At 37.6% G+C, this 21,479-nt stretch overlaps 1 protein-coding gene across 3 annotated transcripts in view; it reads left to right on the top strand.

The window, feature by feature from the left end:
• TUSC3 (tumor suppressor candidate 3) overlaps positions 1–21,479 on the top strand; it is a 306,555-nt gene that overhangs the window by 88,172 nt on the left and 196,904 nt on the right. For all 3 annotated transcript variants that reach the window (XR_005216025.1, XM_037831243.1, XM_037831242.1), the window contains exon 2: positions 5,305–5,474. Coding sequence is in view for 2 of the 3 variants with exons in the window: in XM_037831243.1 (XP_037687171.1) it covers positions 5,305–5,474 (170 nt within the window). In the remaining variant the exon portion in view is untranslated. The remainder of the gene's footprint in view (positions 1–5,304; positions 5,475–21,479) is intronic.

Raw genomic sequence — 21,479 nt, 5'->3', positions numbered from 1 at the left:
TCAACAGCATAAACATTCTCTGCTCCCATATCCCTCTGTTCCCTTCTTTATGTTGTTTTTGTCCCACTTTTCCACTTTATATTTTGTATGTCCATTTTCAGGAAATATGGCCTTGTTCAATTGTATTCTGACTCTTAAAGTATTGAAAAAGTAGAATTCTATACTGAGAATACAGTACTATTGGGTTAAGCATTTTCCCTTTTAGTTATGCTTACTGATAATTTTCATTTCTTCAAACTGCTTCAAGCCACTCTCTCCTGTCTTTCAACCTGCAAGAACTCCCTTTAGTAATTTTTGGAGGGCAGGTCTTTTGTTGACTATTTCTCTGTTTCTGTTAATCTGTGACTTTTAAACTGTCCCTCATTTTTGAAGGACAGTTTTCCCAGATGAGGAATTTTGGGCTGGCAGTTTTTACCTTAAATATATCTTAACCATTGCTGTCTTGCCTCCATGGTTTCTGATTAGAAATCAACACTTATTCTTATTGAGGATCCCTTGTATATGACAAATCACTTCTCTCTTGTTGCTTTCAGAATTCTCTCTTTACCTTTGGCATTTGACATTCTGATTAATATGTCTCTGAGTAGGTCTACTGGGATTTATTGTTTGGAATATGTTGTGCTTCTTTGATGTGTTTATTTATGTCTTTTATAAGAGTTGGGAAATTTTTGGCCATTATCTCCTAAAATACCCTTTCTGTCCCCTTTCCCTTCTCTTTTTCTGGGACACTAATGATGCTTGTTTGCACACTTCATGCTGTCACTCAATTCCCTGAGACACTGCTCAGTTGTTTCTAATCTTTTCTTTATCTGTTCTTCTGACTGTATGATTTGGATTGAACTGTATTCTAGTTCCCTGATTCTTTCTTCTGCCTGTTCAAATTTGCTGTTGTATGCCTCTAGTGTATTTTTAATCTTCAAAGCTGGGCCTTTTCATTCTCATGATTTCTGTTCTGTTTCTTTTTAAGCGTTCAAATTATTTATGCTCACACATTGTCTTCTTAATATCCTGTATCTTTATGCATATTTTCCTTCATCTCCTTGAATTGATTTAGGAGATTTATTTGAACATCTTTGATTTGTTGTTCCTCTGAAATTCTGAGTCTCCTCTGAAATTTTAATTTGTTCTCTTGATTGAGCCGTAATCTTCCTGCTTCTTAGTGTGGCTTGTCATTTTTGTTGTTGTCTGGGTACCTGACTATCTTGATGAATTAACTTTGAAGATCAGTTTATCTCTCTTATCTAGGGTTTTGTTGTTGATTGTCTTTGTGTTAAAACTCTTCTTTTATGCTTGGTCCAACTTATCCTGGACTTGAGTAGCCCGAGTTTAATTCTGCAGATTTTCTCAGCTTTTCATTATCTGATTCTTGCCCTGGATATGCAGTACAATTTTTAAGATTCCACTTTTCTTGCAATTGTTTCACCTCCAGGAGAAAGCTTCCTTTCCTCTGTTCCTTTTCTGGGAATCTTGATGTGTTTGTTGTTGTGCAGTTTTCTCCCCAACTCCTATGATTTGTTTACATTCTTTCTTCCCCTGGTTTCTTTGCCTTTAGGATATCCTACCTCAGGTAGCTAGATGGGGTAAATCCAGAAAGCCCACCACTACCATGGTCTCTCTCTCTCTCTCTCTCTCTTTCTCTTTTTACTCTCCCACTCCCTGGTGGGCCCTTTTCTTTGCAGGAGTACTCAGGGGCTTGTGTTCTACCCTTGGTTTCTGTGAACTTGTGTCCTTGTACCTGGATATGTGTGGGTTCTAACTAGCTGCTGTGCATGGCTTTATATTCTCTGTCCCTGGGTGAGGTTGGAGGGATCTGGGCCACTACCTCTGTGCAACTCCCAAGCTGCATGGGACCAAGTTAGGGGAAGGGAAGAGGTCCAAAGGGTATGGAATGGAAGTTTCCTATCTGATATTTTTCTTTTTCTTTGATTCAGTGTTTGTGGAATGTGTCTTCAATCTCTACCATCCTCCAGAGTTCTAAGCAAGTAGGATTTGTGCTTTTATATGCTGAATCTTTGGGGAGGTTTTTTACAGGGTATTTCTTACATCGCTATGTTGATGACCTTACTCCCAGTATTGCTTTTGATAGTTGTAAAAAAATGAAGTTGCAGGCAACTTAATTGATTGATTGCCTTTTAAAAGATTTTAAAAATCCTACTCAGTTAATTCTAACATCTGTTCATCTTAGTGTTTGTGGCTGCTGATTTTTTCCCCCCTTTCAAGTTGAGATTTTCCTGGTTCTTGATACAGCCATTGATTTTCAATTGAAACATAGTCATTTTGGATATTATGTCATGAGACTTTGGATCTCATTAAAATCTTTTGTTTTAGGAGGCTTTCTCTGACACAATTCCACATGGGAAAGAGAGAGGTAGCCTTGTTATTGCTAGGTGTAGATGGAAGTCCAGGTTTACTACTTGGCTTCTGTTGATACCTTGGTGGGGGAGCAGTTCACATTACTGCTGGGAAAAGGTGGGATTTTTGATTTTCCAGTAGGCTCTGGTTGATACTCCCTGGCTGGGAAGGGTAGAGGTGCTGCATTAACATTATTGCTTCCAAGTGATTTCCACTGACATGTTAGGGTGAGAGAGGTGGCCTCATAACTTCTGAGTGGTGGAGAAATTCCTAAGTCTTCACTACTTTCTTCTAATACCACCCCTGAGGGAAGAGGATGGGTATTTCCTTACTGCTGGGCAGAGGGGTGGTTTTCGAATTCTAGTCTTCCCACTTGGTCTCCACCGACACCAGGCTCGGTCAGGTGGAAGTCCTGTCTCCTTACTTGGCCTTCTCTGTGGGTCCAGAGTGTTGTGGCTCCCTACCCAGTCTTTATTAGTCAGGGTGGTGGTTGGGGCTGCACTTTCTTTTTTCTTTCTTTCCTAATTTCTCTTCCTTCCCTTCCCTTCCCTTCCTTTCCTCCCCTCGCCTCCCCTCCCCTTCCCCCTTCTTTCCACCCAGCCACCCACCCACCAGTGTATTTATGACAGTTTTTTTTTTTTTTTTTTTTTTTTAATCATCATTTTATTGAGATATATTCACATACCACGCAGTCATACAAAACAAATTGTACTTTCGATTGTTTACAGTACCATTACATAGTTGTACATTCATCACCTAAATCAATCCCTGACACCTTCATTAGCACACACACAAAAATAACAAGAATAATAATTAGAGTGAAAAAGAGCAATTGAAGTAAAAAAGAACACTAGGTACCTTTGTCTGTTTGTTTGCTTCCCCTACTTTTCTACACATCGATCCATAAACTAGACAAAGTGGAGTTTGGTCCTTATGGCATTCCCAATCCCACTGTCACCCCTCATAAGCTACATTTTTATACAACTGTCTTCGAGATTCATGGGTTCTGGGTTGTAGTTTAATAGTTTCAGGTATCCACCACCAGCTACCCCAATTCTTTAGAACCTAAAAAAGGTTGTCTAAAGTGTGCGTAAGAGTGCCCACCAGAGTGATCTCTCGGCTCGTTTTGGAATCTCTCTGCCACTGAAGCTTATTTCATTTCCTTTCACATCCCCCTTTTGGTCAAGAAGATGTTCTCCATCCCACGATGCCGGGTCTACATTCCTCCCCGGGAGTCATATTCCACGTTGCCAGGGAGATTCACTTCCCTGGGTGTCTGATCCCACGTAGGGGGGAGGGCAGTGATTTCACCTTTCAAGTTGGCTTAGCCAGAGAGAGAGGGCCACATCTGAGCAACAAAGAGGCATTCAGGAGGAGACTCTTAGGCACAAATACAGGGAGGCCTAGCCTCTCCTTTGCAGCAACCGTCTTCCCAAGGGTAAAACTTATGGTAGAGGGCTCAACCCATCAAACCACCAGTCCCCTATGTCTGTGGTCATGTTAGCAACCATGGAGGTGGGGTAGGCGAATACCCCTGCATTCTCCACAGGCTCCTCAAGGGGGCACTACATCTTTTTTTTTTTTTTTTTTCCCTTGTTTGTCTTTTTTCTTTTTTTTTTTTTTTTTTAACTTTCCCTTCTTTTTTCAAATCAACTGTATGAAAAAAAAAAGTTAAAAAGAAAACAAACATACAATAAAAGAACATTTCAAAGAGACCATAACAAGGGAGTAAGAAAAAGACAACTAACCTAAGATAACTGCTTAACTTCCAACATGTTCCTACTTTACCCCAAGAAAGTTACATACTATAGCAACATTTCAGTGAACTTGTTCCTACTACATCCATCAGAAATTAACAGACCATAGTCATTTCTGGGCATCCCCAGAACGTTAAATAGCTTATCTGTTCTTCTTGGATTATTGTTCCCCCTTCCTTAATTGCTCTCTACTGCTAGTTCCCCTACATTCTACATTATAAACCATTTGTTTTACATTTTTAAAAGTTCACATTAGTGGTAGCATATAATATTTCTCTTTTTGTGCCTGGCTTATTTCGCTCAGCATTATGTCTTCAAGGTTCATCCATGTTGTCATATGTTTCACCAGATCGTTCCTTCTTACTGCCGCGTAGTATTCCATCGTGTGTATATACCACATTTTATTTATCCACTCATCTGTTGATGGACATTTGGGTTGTTTCCATCTCTTGGCAATTGTGAATAATGCTGCTATGAACATTGGCGTGCAGATATCTGTTCGTGTCACTGCTTTCCGATCTTCCGGGTATATCCCGAGAAGTGCAATCGCTGGATCGAATGGTAGCTCTATCTCTAGTTTTCTAAGGAACTGCCAGACTGACTTCCAGAGTGGCTGAACCATTATACAGTCCCACCAACAATGAATAAGAGTTCCAATTTCTCCACATCCCCTCCAGCATTTGTAGTTTCCTGTTTGTTTAATGGCAGCCATTCTAACCGGTGTTAGATGGTATCTCATTGTGGTCTTAATTTGCATCTCTCTAATAGCTAGTGAAGCTGAACATTTTTTCATGTGTTTCTTGGCCATTTGTATTTCCTCTTCAGAGAACTGTCTTTTCATATCTTTTGCCCATTTTATAATTGGGCTGTATGACAGTTTTTATATCGAGTATTTTTAGCTCTATTTACTGGGAAGATTAGGGAAAAAGTATATTTGTTTAATCTTTCTGGGTGCAGAAGGCTGATGATTTTATATTTAATGTCTGTTATAAACCTTAGGAATCATTAGGAAAAATAAAATGAATTATTTCCATATATGGTCAATTCAGTTAACAATGAATATATTCACCCAAACAAAGACTTTAAACAGAAATTAATTTTGGGAAAAATATGCTCTTATATAATTCTCTTCATATGAAATACAAACTAAAGGACTTTAAACCCGAGTAAATTAAATTCCTATGTTTAATTGCAGAATCTTTTAGCTGAAAAAGTAGAACAGCTGATGGAATGGAGTACCAGGCGCTCGATCTTCCGGATGAATGGTGACAAATTCCGAAAATTTATAAAGGCACCACCTCGAAACTATTCTATGATTGTTATGTTCACTGCTCTTCAGCCTCAGCGGCAGTGTTCTGTGTGCAGGTAATTTATATATTTTTTAACAAAAACTATCTCAGGCTTATATATTTATTTTATTATATTTCCTGATAAATATACGTGAGTATTAAACAGTCATTCAGTGTTCTGTCAAATAAAACTGTGTATGTAATAGTAAGCTCACATTCAGTATATTCTTGAAAATGACTTTGGTAGGCTAATATTCTTTTATTGTGGGCACATGAAATAGTTATTAACCAATTCCACATGTGGTCATGGAAACAGATTTATGTTATCTTTATGTCCTGATGTCCTGCATAAAGGTAAATTTGTGATAGAATTTGATTTGGATATTGCATTGTAGGTTACCTAATTATATCTGATGGGTAATAAAAAGTAGCTGCCCCACCCCCCATGTCTTCTGTTTTAATGGCTTAATAGATTGGACTCACTTTTACTCAAGGAATCAGTATTCTTTACAATATCTCTAATGATAAGAAATTTCTTTTTCTTATATGGTAGTAATCTATTTGAAAAGAATTAAATATTTAACAGTAGGATCATACTAGAGAAAATTACCTGTAGACACACGTATAAATATAATACATACGCAACACATGCTTTTCTTTTTAATTAAACTTTTGAGATAATTGTAGATTTGCATGCAATTGTTAGAAATACTACTGAGATATCTTGTACCTTTTACCTAGTTTCCCTCAGCGGTGACATTATATGAAACTTAGTACAATATCACGATGAGGATATGGACACTGATAAAGTCAAGATACAGACTAGTTCCCTTCTGGTGTCCTTTTATAGCTTTACCCATCATCATTCTATTCCCCACCACCCAAACTTGACCCCTGGCAATCATTGATTTGTTCTCCATTTCTATAATTTTGTCATTTTAGTAATGTTATATAAGTGGAATCATATAGTATATGACGTTTTTACTATACTGTAGGTTGTCTTTTTATTTTATGATGAAGTCCTTTGTTGCCCAAAGGTTTTTCATTTTGATAAACTACTCATTTATCTAATTTTCTTTTGTTACTCATGCTTTTGGTGTAAAGTCTAAGAAACCATTGCCTAACACAAGGTCTAAATGATGCTTTTTTATGTTTTCTTCTAGGAGTTTTATAGTTTTGCTTTTTATTTTAGGTATCTGATTCACTTTGAGTTAATTTTTGTATATGATGTGAGGTAGAGCCTCTTCTTCATTCTTTTGCATATGGATATTCAGTTTTCCCAGCACTAGTTGTTGAAGACACCATTCTTTCCCAATTGAGTGAACTTGATACACTGGCAAAAATCATTTGGCCATAGATGGGAGGTTTTATTTCAGAACTCTGAATTCATTCCATTGGTACATATGTCTTTGTGCCAGTATCATGCTATAGCTTTATAAGAAGTTTTAAATTGGGAAGTGTGAGTCTGCCAAGTTCATTCTTCTTCATCAAGGTTGTTCTGAATATTTGGCGTCTGTTACCCTTCCATATAAGTTTGATGGTTAACTTTTCCATTTCTGCAGTGAAGGCTGTTGGAATTTTGTTTGGGATTGTGTTAAATCTGTACATTGCTTCGGGTAGATTTGAAATTTTAACAGTATTTAGTCTTCCAATCCATGAATATGGAAAGTCCTTCTACTGATTTAGGTCTTTGAGTTATTTTTAGCATTGTTTTGTAGTTTTCCAGGTGTAAGTCCTTTATATCCTTGTTTAATTTTCTAGATACTTGAAACTTTTAATTTTTATTGTGAATGAATTCTTTCTTTGATTTCATCTACAGCTTATTCATTATTAGTGTATAGGAAAACCACTAATTTTTTTATCCTCTATGATTTTTTTAATTCATTTTTATTGAGATATATTCACATATCATGCAGTCATACAAAACAAAGTGTACATTCAGTTGTTTACAGTACCATTATATAGTTGTGCATTCATCACTGAAATTAATTTTTGGCATTTTCATTACCACACACACAAAAACAGTAAGAATAAAAACCAGAGTGAAAAAGAACAACCAAAGTAGAAAAGAACACTGGGTGCCTTTCTTTTTTTTTTTTTTTTCTCCCCCCCTCCCCATTTTTCTACTCCTCCATCCATAAACTGGACAAAGAGGAGTGTGGTCCATATGGCTTTCCCAATCACATTGTCACCCCTCATATACTACATTTTTTTACAAAGTCTACAAGATTCATGGGTTCTGGGTTGTAGTTTGATAGTTTCAGGTATTTACTGCTAGCTATTCCAATTCATTAGAACCTAAAAAGGGTTGTCTATATTGTGTGTAAGAGTGCCCACCAGAGTGACTTCTCGGCTCCTTTTGGAATCTCTCTGCCACTGAAACTTATTTCATTTCCTTCCACATCTTTCACATCCCCCTTTTGGTCAAGAAGATGTTCTCCATCCCACGATGCGGGTCTAGATTCCTTTCCGGGAGTCATATTCCATGTTGCCAGGGAGATTCACTCCCCTGGGTGTCAGATCCCGCGTAGGGGAGAGGGCAGTGATTTCACCTTTCAAGTTGGCTTAGGTAGAGAGAGAGGGCCACATCTGAGCAGCAAAGAGGCATTCGGGAAGAGGCTCTTAGGCACAATTATAGGGAGGCCTAGCCTCTCCTTTGCAGCAACAGTCTTGCCAAGGGCAAGTCCTGTGGAAAACCACTGATTTTTGCATGTTGATCTTGTACCCTGCCTCTTTGCCGAATTTGTTAATTAGCTCTACTAGCTTTGTCTTGGATTTTTCTGATTTTCTATATAGTGGATCATAACATCTGCACATATCATCAGCAAATAGGGAATGCTTTGCTTCTTCCTTTCCTGTTTGGATGCCTTTTATTTTGTTTTGCAGCCTAATTGATCTGGCTAGAACTCCAATGCAATGTTGAATAACAGTGGTTACAGAGGGCATCCTTATGTTGTTCCTGATCTTGGAACGTTTTCAGAGTTTTACCACTGAGTATGATCTTAGCTGTGGGGATTTCGTATATACCCTACATTATATTGAGTACGTTTCCTTTTTTTTTTCATTTTTATTGAGATTGTTCAGATACCATACAATTATCCAAAGATCCAAGTGTACAATCACTTGCCCCTGGGTACCCTCATACAGCTGTGCATCCATCACACTTAATTTTTGTTCAATTTTTAGAAACTTTTCATTACTCCAGACAAGAAATAAAGTGAAAGATGAAAAAAGAAAAAAAAAGAAAAGGAAACTCTAATCCTTCCCTATCCCTAACCAACCCCCCTCAATTGTTGACTCCTAGTATTGATATAGTACATTTGTTACTGTTTATGAAAAAATGTTGAAATACTACTAACTGTAGTATATAGTTTGTAATAGGTATATAGTTCTTCCCTATATGCCCCTCTTTTATTAACTTCTAATTGTATTGTCATACATTTGTTCTGGTTCATGGAAGCAATTTCTAGTATTTGTACAGTTGATCATGGACATTGCTCACCATAGGATTCAGTTTTATACATTCCCATCTTTTGACCTCCAACTTTCCTTCTGGTAACATATATGACTCTGAGCTTCCCCTTTCCACCTCATTCACACACTATTCGGCGCTGTTAGTTATTCTCACATCTTGCTACCAACACCCCTGTTCATTTCCAAACATTTAAGTTCATCCTAGTTGAACATTCTGCTCATACTAAGCAACCACTCCCCATTCTTAAACCTCGTCCTATATCTTGGCACCTTATATTTCATGTCTATGAGTTTACATATTATAATTAATTCCTATCAGTGAGACCCTGCAATAATTGTCCTTATGTGTCTGGCTTATTTCACGCAGTATATTGCCCTCAAGGTTTTGTCATCAACCCATTTTTTTTTTAATATGGTTTTGTTCACTCACCATACATTCCATCCCAAGTAAATAATCGATGGTTCTCTGCATGGTCATACATTTATGTGTTCACCATCTTCACCACTATCTATATAAGGGCATCTACATTTCATCCACAAGGCAGGAGGGAGAGTCAAAGAAGGTAGAGAGGCAAAAGAAAGAGGAAAAAAAAATGACAGCTAGGAAGTAGCAAAAGGAAAAATAACCTTAAATCAAAGTAGAATAAAGAATCAGACAATACCACCAATGTCAAGTGTCTAACATGCCTCCCCTATCCCCCCCTCTTATCTGCATTCACCTTGGTATATCACCTTTGTTACATTAAAGGAAGCATGATACAATGATTCTATTAGTTAGTCTCTAGTTTATGCTGATTGCATCCCTCCCTCAATTCCTCCCCATTTTCAGCACCTTGCAAGGTTGACATTTGCTTGTTCTTCCTCGTAAAAGAACGTATTTGTACATTTTATCACAATTGTTGAATACTCTATATTTCACCAAGTTACATAGTCCCAGTCTTTATCTTTCCTCCTTTCTTGTGGTGTCTCACATGCTACCCACCTTCCTCTCTCATCCATATTCATAGTTACCTTTGTTCAGTGTACTTACATTGTTGTGCTACCATCTCCCAAAATTGTGTTCCAAACCACGCACTCCTGTCTTCTATCACCCTGTAGTGCTCCCTTTAGTATTTCCTGTAGGGCAGGTGTCTTGTTCACAAAGTCTCTCATTGTCTGTTTGTCAGAAAATATTTTGAGCTCTCCCTCGTATTTGAAGGACAGCTTTGCTGGATATAGGATTCTTGGTTGGCAGTTTTTCTCTTTCAGTACCTTAAATATATCACACCACTTCCTTCTTGCCTCCATGGTTTCTGCTGAGAGATCCGCACATAGTCTTATGAAGCTTCCTTTGTATGTAATGGATCGCTTTTCTCTTGCTGCTTTCAGGATTCTCTCTGTCTTTGACATTTGATAATCTGATGATTAAGTGTCTTGGCGTAGGCCTATTCATATCTCTTCTGTTTGGAGTACGCTGCGCTTCTTGGATCTGTAATTTTATGTCTTTCATAAGAGATGGGAAATTTTCATTAATTATTTCCTCTATTATTGCTTCTGCCCCCTTCCCCTTCTCTTCTCCTTCTGGGACACCAATGATACGTACATTATTGTACTTTGTTTCATTCTTGAGTTCCTGGAGACGTTGCTCATATATTTTCATTCTTTCCTCCATCTGCTCCTTTGTGTGTAGGCTTTCAGGTGTTTTGTTCTCTAGTTCCTGAGTGTTTTCTTCTGCCTCTTGAGATCTGCTGTTGTATGTTTCCATTGTGTCTTTCATCTCTTGTGTTGTGCCTTTCATTTCCATATATTCTACTGGTTGTTTTTTTGAACTTTTGATTTCTGCCGTATACATGCCCAGTGCTTCCTTTACAGCCTCTGTCTCTTTTGCAATATCTTCTCTAATCTCAGTTGAAGTGTACATTTGTTCCTTTGACTGGGCCATAACTTTGTTTTTCTTAGTGTAGGTTGTAATTTTCTATTGTCTGGCATGGTTTCCTTGGTTATCCAAATCAGGTTTTCCCAGACCAGAACAGGCTCAGGTCCCAGAGGGAAGAAATATTCAGTATCTGGTTTCCCTGCAGGTGTGTCTTAGAAAATTTCTCCAGCCTTTGATGCATCAGGTCACTGTGCTTTTCTGCCCAGCAGGTGATGCCTGTTAGCCTATAATTCTTGACTGGTGTGAGGAGGTATGGCTATGATCCCCCAGGCTCTGGGGTCTGGTTCTGAATGGAAAGGGCCCCACCCCTTTCCTCCTAGAGAAGACAGAGCCCCCAGGTGGAGGTCATTAGCATTTCAATGGTCTCACTCTCTGCTTGTGCTGTCTCCACCCTTCCCCAAGTCACAGCCCTGGAAACTGAATATGACTGGGGCTTTCTCTACTAAGCCGAAAAAGAAACAGATAGTCCCCTTCAGACCCAGTCCAAGGCTACCCTCCGGCTCTCCCAGGTCAGTCGTCACCCAAAGCCTCTGTCTGTTTTTTGGGGATGCGTACCTGTAGTGAGCAGTTCACACTCGCTACTTAAAACCCCAGTTGGAGCTCAGCTGAGCTATATTCGCTTGCTGGGAGAGAGCTTCTCTCTGGCACCATGAGGCTTTGCAGCTTGGGCTATGGGAGAGGGAGTCTCATGACTTGGATCCACAGGTTTCACTTACAGATTTTATGCTGTGTTCTCAGGCATTCCTCCCAATTCAGGTTGGTGTATGATGAGTGGATGGTCTCGTTTGTCCCCCTGCAGTTATTCTGGATTATTTACTAGTTGTTTCTGGTTTTTTGTAGTTGTTCCAGGGGGACTACTTAGCTTCCACTCCTCTCTATGCCGCCATCTTGCTCCACCTCCTCTGAGTACGTTTCCTTTTATTCCTAGTTTTCTAAGTGTTTTTATGAAGAAGGAGTGCTGGATTTGGGCAAGTATCTTTTGTATGTAAATTGAGGCAATTATATGTGTGTTTCATCCCCTCACTTTGTTCTACTAATTGATTTTCTTATGTTGAACCACCTTTGCATACCTGGGATAAATCCCACTTGATTCTGTTGTATAGTACATTCAGTGTGGCCATAGATTTGGTTTACTAGTATTTTGTCGAGGATTTTTGCATCTATATGTAGAAGGGATATTGGTCTTGTATATTTTCTTTCTTGTGGTATCTTTAGTGTGGCTTTGGGATGAGGGTGATGTTGGCCTCATAAAATGAGTTAGGGGGTTTTCTCTCTGATGCAGTTTTTTTAGAAGAGTTTGAGTGGATTTATTGTTAATTATTCTTTGAATGTTTGGTGAAAGGTTCAGTTGTGAAGCCATTTGTTCCTGAGCTTTTCTTTGTTGGGTGGTTTTGATTACTGATACAATTTCTTTACTAGTTATTGTTTTGATAAGATATTTTATTTCTTCTTGAGACAGTGTAGGTAATCTGTTTCTAAGAATTTGTCCATTTCACTTTGGTTATCTGACTTGTTAGCATACAGTTGTCCATAGTATTTTTATCATCCTTTTTGTTTCTGTGGAATCAATAGTAATGGTCCACCTTTCATTTCTGGCTTTAGTTGTCTCCTTTTTCTTTTTCTCTTTGTCAGTGTAGCTAAAAATTCATCAATTTTATTGATATTTTCAAAGAACCATCTTTTGGTTTTTTTATTCTCTTTTTAAAAATTTCTATTTCCTTTATTTTTGCTGCGATGTTTGTTGTACTTCCTTCTGCTCTCTTTAAATGTAGTTCATTCTTCTCTTTTTAGATCATCCAGTTGTGAGGTTAAGTCTCTGATTTCAGATATTTCTTCTTTTCTAATATAAGCTCTTAGAGCTATAAATTTCCCTCTCAGCACTGCCTTTGCTGCATCCCATATGATTTGTAAGTTTTGGTGGTTTGTTTTTTTATTTAATTGTCATTCATTACAAGATATTTCTTAATTTCCCTTCTGATTTTTCTTTGACTCCTTGTTTGTTTAGGAGTTCATTAACTTCCACATATTTGTGAATTTTCCTTTTCTCCCTCTGTTACTGATTTCTGTCTTCATCCCATTGTGCTTAGAGAAGGTACATTGAATGATTTCAATATTTTGGAAATTGAGATTTGTTTTTTACCTAACATATGGACTATCCTAGAGAATTATTTTTGTTTTCTTGAGAAGAATGTATATTCTGTTGCTGTTGGTCAAAGTGTACTATGTATGTCTGTTACATGTAATTGGTTTAGAGCATCATTCAAGTTTTCTATTTCCGTATTGGTCTTCTCTCTATATTTCTACCCATTATTGAAAGTGTCATATTGAAGTGTCCTATTAATACAGAGCCATCTATTTCTCCCTTCAAGTCTGTCATTATCTTAATATATAGGGCTATCCTTTTAGATGCATATATATTTATATTTGTTAGGTATTTTTGTTTAATTGTCTGCTTTATCAATATATAGTGACCTTCTTTGTCCCTCATCCATTTTTTACTTATAGTCTTTATTTCTTGATGTTAGTATAGGTATCCCAGCTCTCTTTTGGTTACTGTGGTCTCTTTGGTTACTATGTATTTCTGTCATCCTTTCATTTTCACCCTACTTGCATCTTTGAATTTAAGGTTGGTCTCTCGTAAACAGCATATAGTTGGTTCATAAGTTTTTCCCTTTCTTCCGGTCTCTGCATGTTGAAGTGAGTTTAATCCATTAACATTTAAATTTACTACTGATAATGCAGGTCTTTTTTTTGCCATTTTGCTCTTTGGCCTTTGTAAGTCTGTTTTTCATATATATGTATTTCTTGGGGTTACCATGGGGATTAAATTTAACATCCTAAGTCTGTAACAATGACGTTTGATTTGACACCAATGTAACTTCCATTGCTTATACATGAACTGTGTCTATTGCTCTCCGTCTCCCCATCTTTTTTGTGTGCTTGTTACTAATCATATCTTCTTACATTTTATGTCCAAAACCATAGATTTCTTATTACTTTCTCTGCATTTGCATTTTGGAACCTGTAAGAGATAAAAAAGTGGAGTTACATCCCATAAAATAAAGTAGATTAAATATTAGTACTGGCATTACCCATATATTACCTTTACTGATTTTCTTTCTTTTTTTTTATGCTGTTTCCTTCCACTGTTCAGTGTCTTTTCCTTCAGCCTGAAGAACTCTCTTTATCATTTCTTGTAGGGGAGTTCTAGTGGTGATGAACCCCCTCAGCTTTATCTGGTTGTGTCTTAATCTCCCCCTCATTTTTGAAAGATATTCTCACTGCATAGAAAATTGTTTGCTGTTGTTTTCTTTCATCACTTTAAATACTTTATCCCGCTGCCTTTTTTACCTCCATGGTTTCTGATGAGATATGAACCCTTAACCTTATTGAGACCTGCTTATACGTAACATGTTACTTTTCTCTTTCTTCTTCTTGTCCTTGGCATTGGACAGTTTGATTACTAAGTTTCTGGTGTGGTTCACTTCAGATTTATCCTGTTTGAGGTTCATTTTAATTCTTGAATGTGCATATTCATGTCTTTTGTTAAATTTGGGAAGCTTTCTGTCATTATTTCTTTGAATATTCCCCTGCCCCTTTATTTCTTGTCCTTTGGGACATCCATGATGCTTATATTGGTATACTGTATTGTGTCCCACAAGTCTCTTAGGCTCTGTTCTTTTTTCATTCCTTTTTCCTGTGCTCCTCAGCCTGAATCATTTCAGTTGTCTTGTTTTTGAGTTCAGTGATCGTTCTGCCAGCTCCATTTATGCTGTTGAAACTCTCTAGGGAATTTTTATTTCAGCCAGTATTTCTGTTTATTTTCTCTTAATTTAGAAATTCTTTCTCCTCATTGAGATTTTCCTATTTTTCATTCATTGTTTTCCTTATATCCTTTAGTTCTTTTTCTGTGTTTTCTTTTATTTCCCTGAGTATATTGTTGATCATTTTTCCGTGTCTTTCTTTGTCTGGTATATCCAAAGTCTCATTTTTTTTCACTGATGATTTCTGGATTTATATCTTGTTCCTTTGGATGGGCCATCATTTCTTATTTCTTTTTTTGTCTTATCCTTTATTGCAAAGTGTACATTTTAATATTTTAAAGTGATAACTCTCGGGTTTAGTCCCTGAGCAGTCTGTTCCTTAAGTTTATATCTAGCTAGTGATATGACAGAGATTTCCTTGAGTCCCAGTTAGGTGATATAAACAAATAAATCAAAACAGAAACAGTGTTCACAGTCTTTGCAAATTGACTTTCTTTTAGATGCTGCTCTCTTTTGCAGTTCAGCCTTCCCATCAAGAAGGTCCACCTGAGGTGAATATAAAGTACAGGGTCCTCTCAGTATTTTCTGATCCTTTGTCTTCTCCTGGGTTTGTGCTTACTCGCGGCCTTAGGATTTCCCCCCTTTTAAGGAAATTTCAATATCTGCTCTATTCTCTATGAAATAGACTGTCTCCCCTACAGGTACTCTGCTATATGACTTAAAGCAGGTAATCCTTTGCTCTAGGCCATTTTATCTTAATTGTGTCTTACACTGCTTTAATTGTCTGCATCCTGCTTCTCTTTGCAGGGCAAGTTCTAGGAGGGTGAGCCAGAGAAGAGCTTCCTGATTGATTCTTTCATATTACCACCGGCGAGATTGGCAGGAACATACAGACATCCCAGTGTGTGCATAGGGGTTATTCTACTTTCTTCAGAACAGGTCCAGGGACCCACAGTGGAACCCAGGCTGACTCTTCACTGCACTGGGGTTGAGGCTCATGCCTAGTTGATGCAGCACTTTTAGCTTTGTCAGTTCCTCCTGTGGTTGTAGGTTTCTTTAGTTCTCTATGGGATGTTGTAAATCAGCCAGTAAGCCGACAGTTCTCTGTGAAGGCACTAGGAGGAAGCTTCCTGATTTACAGGTCTCTTAAACCATGAAGACTAGAACTGTCCTACCTCTGGAATAGAGAGGACTCAGGCCACCTATTGATTTTCCCTGTAGCTTCTTGGGACTGAAGAGACTAAAAAGTCTTCAGAGGGCTACTCGTAGTACTGATGTTGTTTTTCCTGTCAGAGCTGTGTTGATGGTGGTGGGTAAGGGTGTGGATGAGTCTATAGGTCCTTCTGGTCTAGGTTCTCTCTACCTAGAATTCTCTCCCTAGAGCAGTGCTTTTCATTTGCAGAATGGGGCTGTTTTTTAGATCAAGAAATTGCTATTTAGTAGGTCAGGCCAGCATTTAAAGAAAGAAAAAGATAGATAATACCAGAGTTTATTGTATAATAAGGATAAATATTCCATGAAAAATATATTTTAGTTGTTTATGTGTAGGTACTGTAAAATGTATATCCTACCAGGGATCACTGTTAAAAAAATTTGAAGCTACTGCTCTAGAGAATTTTTTTGTAAATCATTCTTTTAGGTTCAGAGTATAAAATGTTCTGTCAGCTGACTTTGGCCTTTCTCTGAGAGAGCCTGAGGGCATATTGGCCCCAGAAATTGCTGTCCCTGGAAAGGTAATTGATTATTTAGAGTCAAGTAGGAATTCTAGTTAGTAGGAATATATTCAAGCTGACATCTCTGAATTTCCTAGCTTATCGATTGTCTAAAACATTTGAGAATTTGTATAATTTAATCTGTGAAATTCAAGTCTTTTAAAGTACTAAACCCACTTTTAGAGGCTTGTCAGTAAGCTGAATCATAGTGCTTGGGAGTTTTTTTTTTTTCTTTGTAATTTGCCTTTGACTCATTTCATAGTGATGCAGATGAACAGTAAGATTGTTTTACAAAGCCCTATAGAAGCCATACCAAATTTAAACAAAATCCAGCTGGAGACAAGTATGAATCTTAATAAAACATGTTATATTTTTATAAAGGGTGGCTGATGTTCACTCTCATCTCATGCATGCATTATTGATGGCACTTTGGTTGAGGTCAGTGCTTAAGCAAATATTTTTAGGCTAATAAACTTTTGAATAATAGTGCTAATCCATTAGTACAAGCTTGTTTTTACTTTCTGGAATATCATTTCTATTGATTTGATTTGTTTTGGTTGACTTTATAAATTCTTCTACCATTGATGTTACTTCTTCACCTTGTATAAGCTACTTTTAATCAGTTGTTCTTTCATTTTTCAATGTATGAAAATGTACCGTGGTCTAAACTCTGCTAGATAATGGGAATGCTTGAGTTGGCTGAAAACTAGACTAGAGTAGTCATTAATGGAGGCGAGCCCAGAATAATATGGGCGTATATAATTAGCCATCACACAAGAAATATAATCTAAATTGGTGATCTTATCCAGTCTTAAAACTAAACCATCTATACACTGACTACTCCAAAATTATATCTTCAACCTTGATCTCTTTTCTGTATGCCAGACACAAATATCCAGCTGCCTTATTTACATCTTTACTTAAATATATGATAGGCATCTGTTTCCTTGCACCTAATTCTGTTGACATTTTCTGCAGCTCAGTAAATAGAGACTCATTCCAGGACAACAACCTTGGAGTCATACTTGATTTCTTTCTTTGCCTTGTACTTTATATCCAATCTGTGTGCAAATTCTCTTGGTTCTACCTTCAACAGAATTCAGAATCCAATCAATTTTTCTACCTCCACTGTTTCTGATGATGGTTCAAGCCACCACCTTCTATTACTTGGATCTATTACTTGGATAATTCATAGACTTCTAACTCATCTTTCTCTCCACTTCCTCCTCCCCCCAAAGTTTGTGATACATATAGCCACAGTAGTCATCCTTTTAAAATAGATCTTGTCACTCTCCTGTTCAAAGCTCTGGGTGGTTTTCCCCTTCCTACCACGTCCTCCTTTCCTCCTTGACCTTATTCTTAGTATTCTCCCCATTTTCTCTGCTCCAGTCATACTGTCTCTTTGCTGGCTGGTCCTCAAAATCACATACACTAAGTATGCTCCTACCTCAGGGCCTTTGCATACACAGCACTCTATTTGGAACCTTCTTCCCCAAATATCTACATTTCTAGATCTTTGTGTTCATTACTCTCTTAGTGAAGTCTTTCCTGACCGCTTATATTGAAAATAGCAACATCTTTTTACCTCCCCATTCTGGCCCTCCCTATCTCTCTTTCTTGTTTTACTTTTTATCCAAATTACTTTTTATCATCTGTTATTAACTTATTTATTGTCTGAATCTACCAACTAAAAGTAAGTTCCATGAAGGTAAGGATTTTAAACTCTTTTATTACTGTATTCCCAGTGCCTGTCATGTACTAGTTGCACATACTCTCTGTGTATGAATTACTGTTGCTTAGATATATAGTGCTATATATATATATGTGTATATATATAGAGAGAGAGAGGATTGAGAGGAAGAAAGATATATAAACAGTGAATAATGAATATGAACTCTTTTTACCCAAACTTAAAATGTAATTTCTAATACTATATTATTGCCTGTATTCATGGGGGACTTTTCCTGGTCTTCTTAGTTTATACAGTCATTATTGAAACTGTTCTTACCCTATACCTGGTAAGTCAAAAAAGAATACTATGACTAATTGTTTCAGTAATTAAACAAATATTTATTGAATGCTTAGCTATCAATTGTGATGGTCCTACAAAACTTTATAAGGCATGGTTATGACTATAACAGAGATTAAAAGTTTGAGAGATCTGAAGGAAAGACATAAAGCTAAATATGAGATATGATGATGTTAAATGAATGGTAATGTTAAATGTGTAGGAATTCAGGAGAAACAGAAATTAAGGTGGCTTAGGAAAGTTTCACTGAAGATCAGGTCTTGAGTAGGGATTCTTAAAGAATGATAGGATCAAAAATAGGGGGAAAGGGTAAGGGCGTTACTGACAAGGAAACTATTTGCGATTAGACATCTTATGTGCATGTTTTGAAAAGTAAGACCAGTGTGTGTTTTGAGAATCATATATATGTTTTTGGAGACAGTGAGAGATGTACAACTAAAGAGTAAGATTGAGCTTAGATTGGAGACGACTTTAGCTCTTAGGTAAGAACTCATCACTGAATTCCTTATGTTATGAAGAGTCAGTGAGAACTTTTAATTAAGGTAGTGATCTCAGAAAGAGTAGTTTCATATTATACTGGTGTTGTTAAAAGAAAAGAGTCCTTGGTGATTCAGGATTTATTACAAGGCTCTTTAAATTATTATTTATCTCTTTAGAAGTGTGCCAGTTTGAATGTATTGTGTCCCCCAAATGCCATTATCTTTGTGGTCTTGTGTGGGGCAGATGTTTTTGGTGTTGGTTAGATTTGCTTGGAGTGTGCCCCACCCAGCTGTGGGAGATAATTTTGATGAGATGTTTCCATGGAGGCGTGGTCCCACCCATTTGGGGTGGGCCTTGATCAGTGGAGCTATATAAATGAGCTGACTCAAAGAGAGAAAAAAGAGAGTGCAGCTGGGAGTGATGTTTTGAAGAGAAGCAAACTTGCTAGAAAGGAACGTCCTGGGAGAAAGCCGTTTTGAGGCTGGAGCTTTGGAGCAGACGCCAGCTGCCTTCCTAGCTAACAGAGGTTTTCTGGACACCACTGGCCGTCCTCCGATGAAGGTACCCGATTGCTGGGGTGTTACCTTGGATACTTTGTGGCCTTAAGACTGTAACTGTGTAGTGAAATAAACCCCCGTTTTATAAAAGCCTGTCCATCTCTGGTGTTTTGCATTTTGCAGCATTAGCAAACTAAAACAAGAAGTAAAAATGGGTGATGCTTCAGCCTTATGGTAAGTGTCTTAGCTACAGTTTTTAGACTATAACTTCAGTGATAAACATTTACATCTGAAATGGATTTGCTAGTATATACGCTACTATATCAGATTAGCAGCTTAGTTGAAACCCTGGTATATAATTTTTCCTGAGAGAGTTATTTTTTCTCTTGAATAAAGCAGAATAGTTTGAATGTTTTTGTCTGATTTAATTTGTGTGTGTATCTGGAGGATCTCATTTCTCAACTTTTTTTTTTATTTAAATTTTTTTAGTTTTTATTGAGATTGTTCACATACCATACAACTGTCTAAAGAGCCAAAGTGTACAATCAGTTGCCCATGGTACCATCATACAGCTGTGCATCCATCACCACAATTATTTTTTTTTCAATTTTTAGAACATTTTCATTACTCCAGAAAAGAAATAAAGATAAAAAAAGGAAACTCCAATCCTCCCATACACCTAACCACCTCCCCTCCATTATAGATTCATAGCTTGGGTGTAGTACATTTGTTACTATTGATGAAAGAATGGTAAAATACCACTAACTATAGTATATAGTTTGCAATAGGTATACATTTTTTTCCTATATGCCTCTCTATTATTAACTTTTAGTTATAGTGTCATACATTTGTTCTAGTTCATGAGAGGGGTTTCTAATATTTGTACAGTTAATCATGGTCATTGTCCACCACAGGATTCACTGTTTTATACATTCCCATCTTTTAACTTCCACCTTTCCTTCTGGTGACATATGTGACTCTGAGCTTACCCTTTCCACCACCTTCACACACCATTCAGCACTGTTAGTTATTCTTACAGTGTGGTGCCATCACTTCTGTCCATTTCCAAACGTTTAAGTTCACCCTAGTTGAACATTCTGCTCATAATAAGCGATCACTCCTCATTTTTTAGCCTCATTCTATATCCTGGTAACTTACATTTCATTTCTATGAGTTTACATATTATAATTAATTCATATCAATTAGACCCTGCAATATTAGTCCTTATGTGTCTGTCTTATTTCACTCAATATAGTGCCCTCAAGGTTTCTTCATCAGCCCATTTTTTTTTAAGTCAGTTTTGTTCATACCCCATACGTTCCATCCTAAGTGAACAATCATTGGTTCCCTTCATAGTCATGTATTTATGTATTCATCACTATCTACAGTATCTATGTAAGGACATCTCCATTTCTTCCACAAAGGGGGAAGAGTCAAAGAAGGTAGAGAGACAAAAGAAAAAGAAAATAAAACAGAGAGAGAGAGAAAAACATGACAGCTAGAAAGCAACAAATGGGAGGATAGCATTAAACTAAAGTAGAATAAAGAGTCGGAGAACATCATTGTGCTGGTTTGAATGTATTATGTCCCTCAGAAAAAGCCATATTCTTTGATGTAATCTTGTGTGGGCTGACGTTATCAGTGATGATTCGATTGTAATTCTTTGAGTGTTTCTGTGGAGATGTGCCCCACCCAGCTGTGGGTGATGACTCTGATGGGATAATTTCCCTGGAGGTGTTGCTTCGCCCATTCAGGGTGGGCCTTGATCAGTGGAGCCATATAAATGAGCTGACAAACAGAAGGAACTCAGTGCAGCTGTGAGTGATATTTTGAAGAGGAGCTGCAACCAAGAGGGACACTTTGAAGAAAGCACAGGAGCTGCAGATGAGAGACAGTTTGAAGGCGGCCATTGAAAGCAGACTCTTGCTCTGGAGAAGCTAAGAGAGGACAAACTCCCCAAGAGCAATTGAGAGTGGCATTTTTGAGGAACTGCAGCCTAGAGAGGAACTTCCTGGGAGAAAGCCATTTTGAAACAAGAACTTTGGAACAGACACCAGCCATGTACCTTCCCAGCTACAGAGGTTTTCCGGATACCCATTGGCCATCCTCCAGTGCAGGTACCCGATTGCTGATGTGTTACCTTGGACACTTTATGGCCTTAAGACTGTAACTGTGTAACCAAATAAACCCCCTTTCATAAAAGCCAATCC

The sequence above is a fragment of the Choloepus didactylus genome, chromosome 3 (genome assembly GCF_015220235.1).
Source record: "Choloepus didactylus isolate mChoDid1 chromosome 3, mChoDid1.pri, whole genome shotgun sequence".
Lineage (NCBI taxonomy): Eukaryota > Metazoa > Chordata > Mammalia > Pilosa > Megalonychidae > Choloepus > Choloepus didactylus.
The sequence above is the reverse complement of the archived record's forward strand: the minus strand, read 5'-3'. Positions and strand labels throughout refer to the sequence as shown.